This window comes from Balaenoptera physalus, assembly GCF_965194825.1.
Source record: "Balaenoptera physalus genome assembly, chromosome: 10".
NCBI lineage: Eukaryota > Metazoa > Chordata > Mammalia > Artiodactyla > Balaenopteridae > Balaenoptera > Balaenoptera physalus.
The window spans coordinates 66551664-66567898 of NC_138889.1; the positions used below are offsets into that span (position 1 = coordinate 66551664).

General features: G+C 48.1%; 1 protein-coding gene across 9 annotated transcripts in view; it reads right to left on the bottom strand.

Moving 5' to 3' along the window:
- TRIM66 (tripartite motif containing 66) overlaps positions 1-16235 on the bottom strand; it is a 101801-nt gene that overhangs the window by 63868 nt on the left and 21698 nt on the right. For 7 of the 9 annotated variants that reach the window (XR_014268198.1, XM_082478062.1, XM_082478059.1 and 4 more), the window contains 4 exons: positions 4663-4767; positions 3031-3178; positions 1992-2124; positions 1558-1674 (listed from right to left, as the gene is read on the bottom strand). Coding sequence is in view for 8 of the 9 variants with exons in the window: in XM_082478062.1 (XP_082334188.1) it covers positions 1558-1674; positions 1992-2124; positions 3031-3178; positions 4663-4671 (407 nt within the window). In the remaining variant the exon portion in view is untranslated. Of the gene's footprint in view, positions 1-1557; positions 1675-1991; positions 2125-3030; positions 3179-4662; positions 4768-11171; positions 11591-11873; positions 11966-16235 lie in introns of all 9 variants that reach the window. The other 2 variants (XM_082478061.1, XM_082478058.1) reach the window with 1 other exon arrangement.

Genomic DNA, 16235 nt, shown 5'->3' on the forward strand with positions numbered 1-16235 from the left:
GCAAACGTAAGAGCCTACAGTGTGGAGGCTGCCTACTGAGATCAGGGCCCACCAGGTACCAAATGTAAAGAAACAAGAACCTTCCTCCACCACCCATCCCACTCTTTGTACAACCCAGCCCACTTGATCTAAGTGGGACAATGGCCCAAAGTTCAGCGCAGTTTTCTCTAGGTAAACTGCAGGGCCACGCCCAGGTCAACCCAGTAGCTCACCAGTTCACACAGCACTAGAGGCAGGACAGAGGGAGTGAGTACAGATATGACTTCATGTAATCTGTTGTTTTATTAAAAGGGGGAATACTCCACTAAACAGCATCATGCAGTAAAAAGAGCATAGGTAGAGACAGAAAGTAGACTAATGGCTGCCAAGGGCTGGGGATGTTGCAGGGTGAATGGGGAGTGACTACTAATGTGTATGGGGTTTCTTTTTAGGGTGATAAAAAGGGTCTTTCAAAAGTAGACAGTAGGGGACTTCCCTGGTGGCGCAGTGGTTAAGAATCCACCTGCCAATGCAGGGGACAAGGGTTTGAGCCCTGGCCCGGGAAGATCCCACATGCCACGGAGCAACTAAGCCCATGCACCACAACTACTGAGCCCGTGCACCTAGAGCCTGTGCTCTGCAAAAAGAGAAGCCACCGCAGTGAGAAGCCCACGCACCACAACAAAGAGTAGCCCCTGCTCCCCGCAACTAGAGAAAGCCCATGCGCAGCAATGAAGACCCAACACAGCTAAAAATAAATAAATAAATACATTTATATATTTAAAAAAAAAAGTAGACAGTAATAATGGTTGTATAACTCTATCAATATGCAAAAAAAACCTCACTGAATTGTACATTTTAAAAGGGCAATTTTATGGTATATAAATTATATATAAAGTCATTAAAGACATTTTAAAAAGCCATTAAAAAACAAACAAACATGGGCTTTGAAGCCACATAGACCTAGCTTCCAAACCCAGCTCAGTCTCTGACTAGCTGTGTGATCTCAGACAAGTCACCTAACCTCTCTGAACCTTAGGCTCCTCATCAGTAGAATGGAGATAACCCCAACTCAAAGAATTATAAGAATTGATCAAAATGATGCACGCATGATGCCCAACGCAGTGCCTGTCGTGATGATCTCTCAGTACATACTTATTTCTCTTTCCACAGAAAATACTGACGATTTCATGTCATGTGTAGGTTTATATGGAAAACACTGGGAAAGGGGTGATAAAGGGTAGATTGCCACTGACTTGTACCCACATGATAAGCAGCACTCTCTTCCCCAATATCTACTCTATGCCCTTGTTCTTAAGCACCTACCTTTGGCTAGTTCATGGCCACTTTCAGAAGGCATGTACTTTAGCCCAGGCTCACTGTGATCATCCTGACCTAGCTTGGCCCCATTCACACAGTGATGACCCAAAACCCCCTTCCTGGCCCTGAGACCTCTAAGGCCAGGACATATGCCAATGTCTACATGTCTTCCTCATAAGTACTCCATCCTAGTACTGTGACCCAGGATGAGAGGGAACAGGGCATTTCCAGGGCTGGCAAGGGGCTAGCCGATGTTACCTGTCCTCAATTTGCTTTGCAGATGTCTGTAGACTAGATTTCTTATGCGCCACCTGTGTAGTCACACTTTCCAGAAGCATCCTCTGGTTTTGCAAAACTTCTTCAAGATGTCTACACCTAGAGTAGGAGGCAGAGAAAAAGCTGAGGAGGACTGAGTCTTACCCTGAGCCTGCCAGCCAAGCGAGAATCCCCACAGTGCACTGTCTCAGCCAGGTCCACGGAGGCTGGGGTTACATGTAGTGAGTCAGAGACTCTTGGCCCTTCAGGCCTTCTCCAGAGAAAGCCCACAACAGGAACAGGGAAAAACTTCAGCCCAGGGGCTGAAGGTTGGCTTGAGCAGGGAGAGGATTTTGATGTACTGGGAGCCCAGCGCTCTCATAGGTAGAGAGTCCAGAGCCCTCCCAGTTCCCCTTTGGGCAGCCAGCCAGCCCCACCTGTGTTCTTTGTGTTCCACCATGAGGCAGCTATGGCATGTGAGCACATCACAGGTCTCGCAGAATAGCTTGAGCACTTCCTGTTTGTGTAGAGGACAGTACAAGGCGAAGTCTCCAGAACCACCATTCACTCCTGCCAGAGAAGATGGAGAAAGTGGGCTTCTCTTGCTCAGGAAGACCTCTTAGTTAAGTTCCACTGAGCAGCCCTCAGCCCTCTATGGACACAGGGAAGACACAGAGCTTGGAGGGAAGGTGGTGCAAAGTAAGAGAGGCCTCTCTCTGGGCCAGTGAGGTTCCAGGAACACAAGGAGGAAGGCAGGCTTAGACTGGCTGGATTTGCCCAGCTGTCCAGAAATAACTGGCCATCAAGCCCCAGGCATCCCACCCCCTGGTGAGCCTGAGGAAGGTGCTTGCTACCTGCTGCACATGGGTCTCCTGCAGAATAGTGAGTCCTCTAAAACTCAACCTAAACCTCCTCATTAACCAGGATTCTGTTATGGTGAGGCTGAAACAAGCTACCCAGCCTTGCCAGGCTCCAGACCAGATCACATGGGTCATGAACTTTGGTTCCTGTCTGACGAAGGTAAAACCTTTCTCACAGTTCAAGGGCCTTGAGAAAAGACTTTCAAGAAGACTGTCACTTAAAACAGATGGTGCTGGATGGATAAATGGACAAACCCTGATCCAGGCTGTTGAATTAATCAAGTAACTAAACAGAAGTGAGGGCTGCTTGCTTGAAACAGAGGTAAAAGATAGGGAACTCAATTAGCTTCCGTGGTAATTCAAGATTATTCCTCCCTGCACCACCTCACCCACCCTCACCCACTCCCCCTCCGCCCCCCCAGCAGGGAGAGCCTAGAGTGAGCTTACATTGTGATGTGACTCTGCAGGGGACAGCTTTCCTTCAGGAAAGGCTCTGAGACCACCCCTACCCTCACCCCCAGCAGGGAAACGAGGTCAGAGAGCTATTCTCCAAAGATTCTATGGTTCGGTACAACTTAAGGGCATGTGAGCTAGTGGAGAGGGTGAGGAGTGATACCTGGAGATCCCTTCTGGGTCCGGGGAAAGACTGGGCCCCCAGGGGCAGGGCCATGCCGGTGCTCCTCCGTGCAGGAGCTGCACAGCCAGCGGTTGCAGTAGGTACAAAGGATGTGTGCCGCCCTCTTCTCCTTGCACTCGGAGCAGTTCTAGAGGTGGAGAGTTCTGGAATTACTGACAGTATCTTCATCATTTCGGCCTGCTTCTATGAGTGGTAAATACTCTAGGGACTGGGGTCCTGCAGGGCTGTTCCTCCACTATTTTGGAGTGCAGTCAATTCTGGAGAGCTGCCTGGGAGTGACATGCAGGGGCGTGTGAAGGAAAGCACCCTTTGTGACTAAGAGTACTGCCCTCAGGAGCTATTCACACAAGTCCTGTGCTGAAGCTGAGGATACGCAGATGAATAAGGCAAGGATCTGCTCTCAAGGTACACACAGCCTGGACGGGGTGGCAGACATTCAGTGGGTAATGCTGTGATGAAAGAATGCACCAAGTGCTAAGGAAGCAAAGCGAGGTTTCCAGGAGTTCCATCTAGGAGTGGCCAGGACAGGTTCCATAAAGAGGTGACATTTGAGTTGGATACTGAATGACAAGTAGAAGTTCACCAGGCAGACAAGGGAGGAAAATGGAAAGCACAGGCGAAAGCAAAAACTTCAACGTGCCTATGGAGAGGAAGAAGCTGCAGCTGTATGAGTACACAAAAAGATGATCATATACAGCCAGGAAAAAGTAAGATGGACCAACTCTCAGAGCTGTGTTTCCACTGCTGCGGCTTGCCAGGACCAAGAGTCCCTAGCCTTCTTCTAGTACAAATGTTCATTCATTTGGTCAGCAAATATCATGCAGGGCTGATATAAAAGGTGGAGAAGAAGAAAAATTAGTCTGTCTGTGCCTGAATAATACAGGCCACCAAACTGATGTGGATTCTGACAGCTTTGTCCTCACACTGGAATCTGACAAACCCACAGCAAGAAAAAGAAAAAAGAGGAGAAATACAAGTTTTACTAAACAAACTATGAATTTCTTGAGGGTAGAGACATGGGTCTCTGTCTTCCTAGCACCCAGAACGGGCCCTGGCATATCAGACATTCAGTAAGAATTTAATACAGGTGCAAGTAAGTAAAATGGCAAATGAATAAAATGTAGTGGCAAGGATACCCCAGTGGAGAAAGGAACAGAAGGGATACCAGTCAGTAAGTGATGTGAAATTTCAGAAACTCAGGCATTAGTCGTTAAATATAAGCATAATTGATGAACCCATTTAACCCAGGCTGGTGCATGAGTTTCAACTCAGTGCGCCGGGGTGGGTGGAGGGTGGGGAATAAAAGCTCAGTACCCATAGTTTTCAGTAAGAGCTATAAGAGAGAGAAAACACCCCAATTTTGCTTCCCCAACTGAAACATTTTGATTCTCTTCTGGATAGAAGTATGGATGGTTGGATGGATGGATGGATGGATGGATGGTTGGATGGATGGATGGATGGATGGATGGATGGATGGATGGATGGATGGATGATTAGGCAAACTGGTGGAAGGTAACAAGTCAGATGGAGTGATGGGTGGACAGACTTATGGACAGGGGTCCCATAGATTTCTGAACAGGATCAGCTGTTTCTTTGCTTGTCCTGACTTACCCTGGCCATCTTGGATTGCTCAGAAGAAAAGTACTGCAGCAAAAAAATGTTCAGTTACATCCTTGGTAAGGTATACTCGCTTACACCCAGGACAGGAGATGAGCTCTGGGAGAAGGTGGGAAAGATAGCAAAGTCAGGGCAACATTGCAGATTATACATAACACAGGACCTAGACACAAGGCTTTCTAATACACAACACCAAGGTATGTACCAATACCACTTGTGCCAAAATGAAATATGTTTGATGCCATAGCCTGCACTTACCGTCTAGGTACTCTGGACATGACGATCCTATTAGCGGCCTGCCCTACAGAACTTCCCACATCCTCATCTTTGCCTGATGCTACATTCCTTTCCTCCCTACAAGCCATGTTACTACAGGCCCAACCCTGCTCCAGTTCTGATAATCAGGTGCCTTCCTGCTGCTCCCACTCTGCATTCCACAGTCCTGAGAGCCTAGTTCCCACTACTGGCTAAGTTCAAAGGGGTCAGTTTAGCCCAGGGCACAGCTCCAGCCATTTACATTACTGTGTAGTAGAATCACTTTAAAGAACTCAAAGCTAGAGCTTCCAAGAAGGTTCTAGCCAGAGAAAGGCAAGGACTCCCTGCCTGCTCATCTAGGAGGTATTTTTCTCTTGTTACAACCAATACCAATTGGTCTGCCTCTGGGGCTCAAAGAGGTTTTGCTGGGCCTTCTCCACACAGTCCATGTTGGGTGCACCACATATATGTATGTTTCACCCATGAACATGAACATCTTGTCCTACTCCCCTCTCCCCAGAGAAATGCAGCAGTCTCCAACACATTCAGCAGCATGGTGGACTCCTGAACTATATAAGCAGCATGACACTGCCACCCTGGAGATTGTAGTACTTCAGGTCCACCCCAGTGGCACTCAGCCCACTGGGTACAAGGAGATGAGCTTCCTGAGGAGGGCCAGATGCCTGCGCCCAGGGATGAGGACAACTTGAAAAGGGGCTGGCTATGCCAGTGCATGCAGCAATACCACCACAGTCTTCTCTGCCCCATATCACCAAAATGATACAATGGCAGTTGCTCTAGACTTGCAGGCAGACAAACTTAAGCCCAAACACCAGGTCTACCACTCAGAGACCTTGGTTGGGCAAGCCACTTAATCTCACTTAACTCCTCTGTGCCCCAGTTTCTTCATATGTAAAATAGAAAGGAAAAACAAGAGTTGCTATGAGGACTGAATTAAACAATACTTGAGAATTCACATGCTCCTCCATGAATGTTGACTTTGAATTCAAAAGATTTCTCATATCCCATTCATGGTAGGGCAATAACCTCAATTATCAACTCTCCCAGGTGATGAAAGTCAGATAGTCTGAGAAAGAGACTGAAAAAGTGGTCACAAATTCTTCTCCTCCCTGTGTCCATGCCTTGCAATCCTATCCATTAAAAGTGGAGTCTTCTCTATCCTTTGAAGCTAGGCTGCCCTCATGACCTGCTTTGGCCAACAGAATGCATCAAAAATGACACTGAATAAGTTCTAAGCCTAGACCTCAAGTGGCTTTATATGACTCTGCTCTCGCTCTCAGAACTCTAAGACTGTCACGTGAACAACCCCAGGTTAGACTGCTGGAAGATGAGAAAACATGTGGAGAGAGGCCTCAGTTGTCTCAGGTGTCCCACCTGCAGCCGTCACAAACCAGGTAGCCCCAACTGACCCACCAGCTGAACACAGACATGGGTAAGCACAGCAGAGATTAGCCCAGCCCAGCCCAGCCCAGAAGAACTACCCAGAGCATCCCAGCCCAAACCCTCAACCTGTAGAATCATAAATAAAGCTTGGTTGTTGTTTTAACCACTAAGTTTTGGAGTGGCTTTTTATGCAGCAAAAGCTAACTGATATATTCTGGAAAAATCAAAATCTACAAAATCATGCAAAATAATATTTTAATACTCTTCTTTCCCCCACCTACCACTCCGCTCCCCTGCCCCCCAAAAAAACCCTCCCCTAGCCTCCAAGAGTCATGGACTTTAATGACAGAACTGGATCTGCAATCTCCTAGATACTCTCCTGCCTGTCAAGAACAGTGCCCACGATTACTGAGCCTGCGCATCTGGAGCCTGTGCTCTGCAACAAGAGAGGCCGCGATAGTGAGAGGCCTGCGCACCGCGATGAAGAGTGGCCCCCGCTTGCCGCAACTAGAGAAAGCCCTCGCACAGAAACGAAGACCCAACACAGCCATAAATAAATAAATAAATAAACAAACAAATAAACAAACAGTGGCCAGAGGTGGAGAAGGATGCTCTCTACAGGTGGCATCATCCAGGGGCATCACGTGACTGTCCCTCCCTACCACCTGGCTGCCCAGGTAAGATCCTCCTCATCTACTCCCAGGTCAGAAATGCTGTTCTAATTGGTGAAAATAATTTCCACAAGGCTTCCGACTCCCTGGTACCAGATGCTCAAACATTTGTCATAGTCACACAGCCTCATTATCATCATGAGAAAAAGAGAAATAACTGAATAGATCAGACAAGGCCCCATCACACACCCTGTATCTCCCCTGGCCTTAAGGACCAAAACCCTCAGCCTGTCACTCAAGGCCCTTTCCAAGTTGGCCTTAACTCTCTCTAGTCTCATCTCTAGCTTCACCTGCCACACACCCTATGTCCTCGCCATGCCAAATACCTCTGCTATCCCTAAATGCACCAAACCTTTGCATAACTCTATGTTTGTGAAAGTACTGTTCCCTCTCCCTAAAATACTCTGTCTTGCTGCCCCACTCCTTTTCAGATAAACTCCTATTCATCCTTCCAAACTTGTTCAAATGTCTACCTTTGAGAAGCAGGGTTGATTTCCCTTAGGAAAAGTTAATTATTCCCTCTTTGGGGTTCCCACAGCATCCTGAACATCCTTCTAGTAAAACAAATATCACATTGCATTTTAACTATCTGTTCATATGCCTACATACAAAAATAATCCACAATTGATACTAAAAGATATTGCATGATTTTTATGTTTCTTGTGGGTTTGAGTATTCCACGTGTGTTCCTTGCACTCACAGCCAATGAAAGTAGTCAAAAGCCATTTGGAAGTTTTCAGGGTGGTGGAAAAAACCAGCCCAGGAAAATAAAGGAATCAGGTCTGATCCAGAGCAGAGGCGTGCGGCTTGGGAAAGGCTGTGAACTGGGAGATGTGGGCTCCAGGCCCAGGACTGTCACTAACTGTGCAACCTTAGGTAAGTGACCCCTTTTCTCTGAACTGTACTTTCTACATCCTTAAATGAGGGGAATGGGAATAGAAGGGAAGTATGGATTATCCAACCCTCCTCCTCTGCCTACTGCAACCAGGCTTCAGAAATATTCCCCTGGGCAAGCTGGGAAGGGACAGACAACCACCTTTGTCAGCAAGTCAGGGACAGGCTTGTGGCTGAGGGCAGCCTGGATCTAAGACCTCCTCCAGTCTGAACAGGGGCTGCTGCAGCAGACAGCAGGGCTGGAGAACCATGGCGGTGATACACACAGGTACCAGGGCAACTGTGGGGACCAGAGTGGACACAGAGGACATGGGCTCTCTTTGTGTCACAACTTTTGCCCAGAAATTCTTATCTTCCCTCAGAAGGTCCCTAACCCCCATCGAGCTGTGTCAGCCTTGAGCTCTTTGTTTTTTAAAGAGGGTTCCCCATTTTTCAATGAGGATACCAAAACAAAGTTTTTTTAGACAACTAGAATACATGAACTCTTAGGGCTGTGGATATATATAAAATGACCAAACATCAACTTACAATATTTAACATTAATTTAGTTTTTAATACATATTTAAATCACATATTACATAAAATATTATTTAGATATATTGCTTTTTTCTTTCTACTTGAATTATTCAAGCAACAGCATTGAGCTTCTATTTCATACAGAGGAACATCAGTTCTGAGAAATGTAGGACCAGGGCCCAGAGGCCACACAACCATCCCCAAACGGGGTGGGCTTCTGCTTCCAGAATGAAGAACACACAGGCACCAGAGGTTCTCTGAAAACTGAAGATGTTCAGTCCATCTGTCACAAGAGTGAGCACTTCTGGTCCCTGGGAGGTATGGGGCAAATTATTCTTTTACCACCACTCCCTATATTAGGCCTGTCTTATATAATCATCAAACCATCTCTTAGAGGTAGGCATTGTCCCCATTTCATAGTTGGATAGACCGAGGCTCCAAGAAGTTGTCACCTACCAAAGATCATAGAAAGCAGAAGCAGAACTACAATTGGAGCCCAAGTCTGTCCACTTCTAAAACTCAGCCCTGTCCACTACGCTATACTCCTCTCTAATTCAAGTGTAAATAAACAAGGTAATTTTATTTTAATTAACTACATGATTTGATTTTAAGTAAAATATTCCATAATAATGATCAGACTCTAATGATGACCTGGACCCAGCTTTGAACTTGGAATTGAGAAGGAGCTGGAAGCCAGCCCCAGCTATGCTTAAAGTTTTAAGAAATATGATCTTTGAGAAAAGGCAAATGAAGCAAGAGTTCTTCTGCCTAGAAAAAATAAATCTGGGGGCAGTTTCATTCTACAGATCAGTGGTTCTCAAACTTTGTTACATATTTGAATCATATGAGGTATTTTTAAACATCCTGATGTCTAGTCCACATCCCATTATCAATTAAATCAGAGTTTCAGGAGGTAGGAGCCAGGCATCAGTATTTTTTAAAATTCCCCAGGTGAGGGGACTCCCTGGTGGCGCAGTGGTTGAGAGTCCGCCTGCCGGTGCAGGGGACACGGGTTCAGGCCCTGGCCCGGGAGTACCCCACATGCTGCGGAGCGGCTGAGCCCATGTGCCGCAGCTGCTGAGCCCGCACGCCTAGAGTCTGGGCTTTACAAGAGAAGCCACCGCAATGAGGGGCCCCCGTACCGCAACGAAGAGTGGGCCCTGTTCGCTGCAACTAGAGAAAGCCCACGCCCAGCAATGAGGACCCAACGCAGCCATAAATAAATAAATAAATAAATAAATAAATAAATAAATTTATTATCAAAAAAAATTTCCCCAGGTGATTACAATGTACAACCAAGTTTGAGGACCAGTGCCAAAGAGAGAGTACCCCTTTCCCCTGTGGCTGAGCCAGACAGATCTGCCCCCTGTATCATGCAGCTGAGAAAGACAAGCTCACCCAATTTTAAAGAGGCTCCAACAAGTTAAGAAAGACTCTGAATGCAGCCGTCATGTATTTCCCCTCTGGCAGAGAAGAGAAAAGGGCAGATGCCCAACAGACAGAAGGGCGTCCTGATACCTAGGTACCCTGGGGGTTGGTGGGGAATTGGAGGACACCTTTTGCGTCCCCTAACTCCCAGCTTCACTGAAGGACCCAGGAGCAGGCTTAGGGTGCAGCCTGAGGTTTGGCACTACAATGACTGCTGCTGGGGCCTAGAGAGTGTGCTGAGCCCAGGACTTAGTGAGGCAGCAAGGGAGGTGGGCCAAGACTAGGTAGTCCACCCTTAGACATGAATGGCAGTGCCAAGGCAACCTGGGCATAGGGCTGGGGTGGGAGAGAAATCCCAAGGAGGTCTCAGAAAACTAGCATGGGTCAGCTCAGCCCACCAGGTAGGGACACATGCACATAAGCCTGAGCTCAGTACTAAGCAACACTCTGAGGGTTAAAAAGCCCTTCATTCTAGAGCTCTTGCCCAGGGCTCCGTGAAACTTTGCCGCAGGGGCCCAAGCTCTGACTCCAATAGAGCAGTGGCACCATCTGGAGAAGACTGATGCTCCACTGCCGGCTCTCACCTGTAGGACCGAAGCTGGGCAAACCTAGTTTCCAGACCTAGCTTTTTCCACTGTTCATCGACCAGTTCCCTCATCATAAAGATGGTGACACAGAGGCCCAGAGAGAGGGAGGGACATAGCTAAAAACCACAGATCCTTGTAAATCACAGGTGGCACCTTGAACCACTGAGCAGTCCCTGATTACCTCTGTCAGGGGTATGCCTCTATCAGACATTATGCAAGGAGAAAAAACACTCCAGTTATATTCTCTGGCAGGCTGGCCATCCTCACTAACCGTTCCTGCCCTCCCACCCAAGGCAGCCCCAGGGTACTGGGCATCAGCTGAGGCCCCCACCACACAAGCCCCCGAAGCCTTCCTCTAGCCCATAGCTCAGAGCAGCACCACCTTGGAGAAACATGTTGCACCCACTCCCCAGATGCCCAGTCCCTGCTAGAAAGACAGATTTCGATCCTAAGGTGATTCTGCTCCTGCCCCTGGCTGCCAGCAGGCTTACCTGTGGGGCCTGCTGCCCTGTGATTAGAGCAACACCTGGGGGAGAAGTCAGAAGAGCGACAGGTGAGACCACCACAGGTCCCAGAGGATGGTGCTTACCAAGTGCCCAGGAACACCCACCCTGCACTCTGCAGCCAGTTGGGCTGCAGGGCCTAAGCCTCAGGGAGCTGGGTATGGGGTGGGGAAGGGGGAGCAGCCTGGGTCCTCTCCTCCTTTCCCTGATGCATCCTCAGCCAGGGCTGCATTTCTCCAGCTCACCTGAGACGCTTCTGCAAGAAAGGGCTTGGTTGACTCCTCCTGTTCCTGTTTATCTCGAAGGCTCTGCAGTATTTTTCCCAAACTGAACAGCAAGAGGGAGACCTCAAAGAGGCGACTTTCTTCCTAGCTGCATCTCCTTCCTAATCCTCTGGGTGCCTTGGAACAGAAGCTCAGAAGGAAGAAAACGAGATTTTCAACTTTCAGGAACTAGCTCTGTCGCCCTCTGCATAGCTCAGGAGGCCATCACTCTCAGCCTTTTAGGACTCGATCCAAAAATCCTTCAGCCCTCCATGTTCCCCAAAATGACAGTGCTCATGTGTGGCTGGAACCTGCCCCGATCCGGCAGCTCATTTAAATAGAGCTCATCACAACAACAGTGTTGGTAGAGAAGTGAGTAGCTGCAGGGCCCTGGGGACCCCCTGTTTATACGTAGGGAGAATGATGCAATCTGGGTATCAAAATAGCAATCCAGAATGGAATAACAGGCTCACGCAGCAGCGGTGCCTGCACAGCCAGAGCTCAACTTGACACACTCTGTCAGCCCCACACTACTGCAGCACGCAGATGCCAGGCACACACTCTCACCACAGCATTTTAAAAATCAGCAGGAGCCCGAGATAGCCCTCCATGCCCCCGGCACTGAAGGAGGGTGGGGGTGAGGGGGCTTCGACAGACATTAAAGTCTGTCTCCTACACACTCACCTGCTCCTGCCACTTCACCTGAAGTCTTTATCCTGTGATGTCACAGTCAGTTGCCATAGTGACCAATTGTCCGTCACAGCGGAGGATTAGGACTTCAGATGGAGAAGACACACATTTATAATGCACAAAGGTCCTGAGAGGTGTCCCTCGGCAGCTAACTCTACCCCTCCCCCCAGGGAGATACAGTCACACACAAACTGGGAGAGAAAGAGGCAGGAAAAACAGGGTCAGGTTAGAGGAAAGATATTAGGATGGGGCAAGATTACGAGTCCAGGATAATTGCAAAAGCCCAGAGTACAGGCTAATTTCAAGAGCACAGAGGGGAAGTGACAGGGAATGAACTTGGAAAGACTGGCAGTAGAGTAAGTGCCTGAAGAGCCCTGGATGCTAAGCCAAGGAGCTTGACATTTATCCTAAAAGCAAAGGCCACCCAAAAAGGTTCTGGCTTTATGACTATCTTGATGGACTGGAGATTGGGGGTGGGGGGCAGGGAGGAGGCTTGTCCAGTTAAGGATTAATGGGATCCTGAATGAGGGTAGAAATGGAAAAAAAAAAAAGGGACAGAAGAGTTGTTTCAAAGAGAACCAAGAGGACATGACCAAAGTAGGATGCTGAGGGGAGTGGTGGTGTGTGAAGGAAAAAGGGTCACGTGGATGGGCTGCCATGAACAGAGGTAGGTAACAGGAGGAGGAAGAGGGCAGTTGCCAAATCTTATCGTACCTGTATCCTACTTTCTCTGGCATCCATACCTTCTTAAAAGGATCAGGCCTCATTCTGCCTTGCTGGACCAATGATTCACAAATCTGGAGGGTTTGTTAGAAATCCCAAATCTACCAAATCCAAATCTCTTGGGTGTGGGTATGGGACCAGGAATCTATATTTTCAGCAAGTTTCCCAAATAATTCTTAGGCATCCAGACCAGCACCGGTTCAAGGACCAGTAATCAGAAACCAGTGGCCTGGACAACTACAGTAGCTTCCTAGCAGGTCTTACTGCATCCAGTCTTGTCTCCTCCAATCATTCTTCTCAGGAAGCCAGAATGACTTTTCAGAAATACAGATCTGATTATATTCCACTGACCCAAAACTTTCAGTGGCTCCCCACTGTCTACTGAATAGCCTAAATTGGTCAAGACCCTTCTGTTTGGAAAGGAAATTTGGCTCTAAATTTCCTTTCCAAACAGAGTTCCTACTTCTCTCCTTCAAGCAATCCTATATTCCAACCAAAGTTAACGCCCTTCTGTTCCTCCTGCCCTCTCCTCCCTGTGCCTCATGCTAACACTATCCCCTACCTGTGATTCCCTTCCATATTTTTCTGGCCCTGCCTGGCTCCTACACAGCTATTCCTACTTGATGCCACCCACGGGTTCAAATCCACCAATTTCCCCAGGCAGAGCCTAAAACAGGGGTCAGAAAACTACAGCTCACCTGTTTTTGTAAATAAACTTTTATTAGAACACAGTCATGCCCATTCATTTCCATATTGTCTATGACTGCTTTTGTGCTGCAGTGGCAGAGTTGAGTAGTTGTAACAGAGCCTCTATGACCTGCAAAGCCCAAAATACTTTCTATCTAGTCCTTTACAGAAAAGGTTTGCTGACCCCCGAACTAAAGCAACAGCTCCTTTGTTTTAGTCTCTCCCTTTGAGGTTCCATTCTGGTAATGGGGATCCTGCTTATTCCCAAGTCAACTCCCATCCCTGTGTGCTCCAGTTCTGCTAACTGGCTCACATTTGAGCTAGAACTTCAGTTTGGGGTAGGATGTAACAAACAAGGAAAGGACATTTCAGAAGGGGGGAACACCATAAACAGAGGATTACAGGTGACAAAATACGAGGCCCCTCAGGGAATGAGTGATAAAGCTAGCTCATGCAGAGGAATGACAGATGAGGCTCTGAAATTAGCATGGGGTCAGACTGGGAAGAGCCTTAAAGGCCATGCTAAGCTTCTGTTCTGAACTGCAAGCAATTAGGAGCCCTTTAGGTAGCTAGAAATTCAGGCCCAGGATAGGAGAGAGTGATCAGAGTTGAAGCTAGAGGATTTCGGAGCATAATCCACAAAGGCAATAGGTGGAGTAAGGTCAGGCAGGGGGATCCAGGGACTGTGGGGCAGGGCCAGGTAGCAGATCTAAGCCAAGAGTCAGACTCTGGGCATAAGAGCCAGGTGACAGATTGAAGCTGGAGATGGATGATCCACAGCCTTCAGAGCCCATGCTCCTAGGAACCACCTGACTGTGAAATAAGCTTTCTGTGTCAAGAAAGTACCCATAGTGGGATGCAGAAGGTATGGGTAGGATGACCCTGGATTCACCTCATCTGATAGAGTGGTACCTTTATCTCTTTTCACTTCCTATCTCAACAGTCAATCCAAGGGCTGATGCATTGACATACTCCATGCAAAGCCACTGTCTCCATTTCCAACTGGGCCTGGACAGAGGACCAGTGGGGGAACCAAGGGCAGCACCCTACTCTAGGTCTGTGGTTCCTACTGTCCCTGAAGCCCAGACAAGCCCCAGATTGGCAGGCAAGGGAGCTGGATTTTTTTTCTGGCTCTCTGTGACCAATTACGTGACATTCAGCAGAATTCTAGAACTTTCTGGAATCCTGATGTCCCATTTATTCAATGAGGGGTTAGAGATATACTCTAAGGGCCTTTCCTGCTCTCCAGCCATCATAGCAGTTAACCAGTGACTGGTCCCTCTTGAATGAGAGTTCCCGCAGACAAGAGGCCCCTCCAAGACCCTGTCCATCAATCACATCTACCTTGAACTCCCTCCCTAGCTATAGCTTTCCAAGTAGTGCCAGCAGCAGCAAGCACATCCCCCAAAACACTGCCTGCCTCCTTCCCATCACCAGGGGAATTGCTCTCCCAGTAACGGTTCTGAAGTACCAGTGCTACTCCCAGGGCCCTAGAGGGCCAATTAAGGTGGGGAAACTGTTCATGAACTAAAAAACCATCCTGCTGATAGGGCTCTGGAGCTCCAGCTTCTGCACCTGCTGCACACCCAGCTCAGCCCAGCTCAGCAACCTGCCCTCCACCTGGGAAACTTGGGTCACTGCCCACAACAGATCCCACAATAGTTGCACACACTGTTCATCACCTGGAGCGAGCAAATAGCAGTCACCTCGCCTGCCAAGCTCCTGGTGCTGAGATCTCATCCCCTCTGCCTCCCGCTCTCACCCCAGGCCATTAGAGCCCCTCCAGCTGAGCTGCTCATTAAGATAAGTATCATTTCCCTCTCTGACTCTGAGGTTGTAGCATCTTGCATCAGGTCCCTCTCTTTGGATCCTCCCAAAGCCCCAAAGCCTGCCCACTGAGGAACAGAGATTGTTCCCCCTTTCAGCATTTGTAGTTTTCAAGAGATATGCTGTTACCCATCACTAGCTTCAGGAAGCAGGAGGCTATGGTGGTTATTTGGTGTTATTAGAGCTCTTCAAGTCCAGTCCCAGAGAATACCCAGGATCACCCAGTCAGTTAGTGCTAGAGTCCAGACCGAGCTCCAGGGCCCATGACCTCCAGACCAGGGCTCTGCCCGGATGTAGACTGCATCATCCACACTGAGATTGGGAAAATTAAGATACTAAACAAAGAGATTCTGGAATCTGGACCTCAGAGTCAAGGTCTCCCATCTAGGATATGTCTTTTAGTAGATTTGAAGAGAAAGAATAATGTTCCTTTTATTCACATGGGGAAGGAAATATTCAAGTAATGGCCTTCCTCCCCTAAAACAACACATAAAACCATAGGAGTCCTGAGAATTTTGAAGACAGATCCAGCACAGAGTAAACAGTTTCAGGCATGCCAGCTTCCTTCAGAGCTTGCTACATTTATTTAAAGTATCACTTGGGGACTCAATGGCCAACTTTCCAGGTAGAATTTGACCTGGGACCATTTTCAAATAGGCTTAAAAGCAAACAGTCCCAAGTAGATATTCTCATTGGTTGAGTAGATCCGTTTCCAATATCCAGCCTTTCTGGAGCCTTCCACTCCAGTCATCACATAGCACAGCTAAGACATTGTGTGCTCAGCATACTACTGCCTTTGCTTTGGTCCCCATCATCAGCTTTCAAAGACCTGGTCCAGCTGGTCCCCTCAGAGCCTAAGACCTAATGCAGACCTACTTCCTAGTGTGATGGAGTTGCTGGGGAGAATCTCAGTTAGGCTGTGGCTGCATTAATGGAAGATCTGCACCTGATGGCTCGGGCTGAAGGGTTGGTCCTCTCGTCAAAGATTCTCCATGGAGTCTCCCCATCAGTTCAGTGATTCCAGGTGAGCGTGGAATCTCCTCCTGAGCAAAGTGCTACAGTGCAAATCACAAGCTTTAAAGATGGGTGAACTTGAGTTTGACTTGACCTGACCTTACA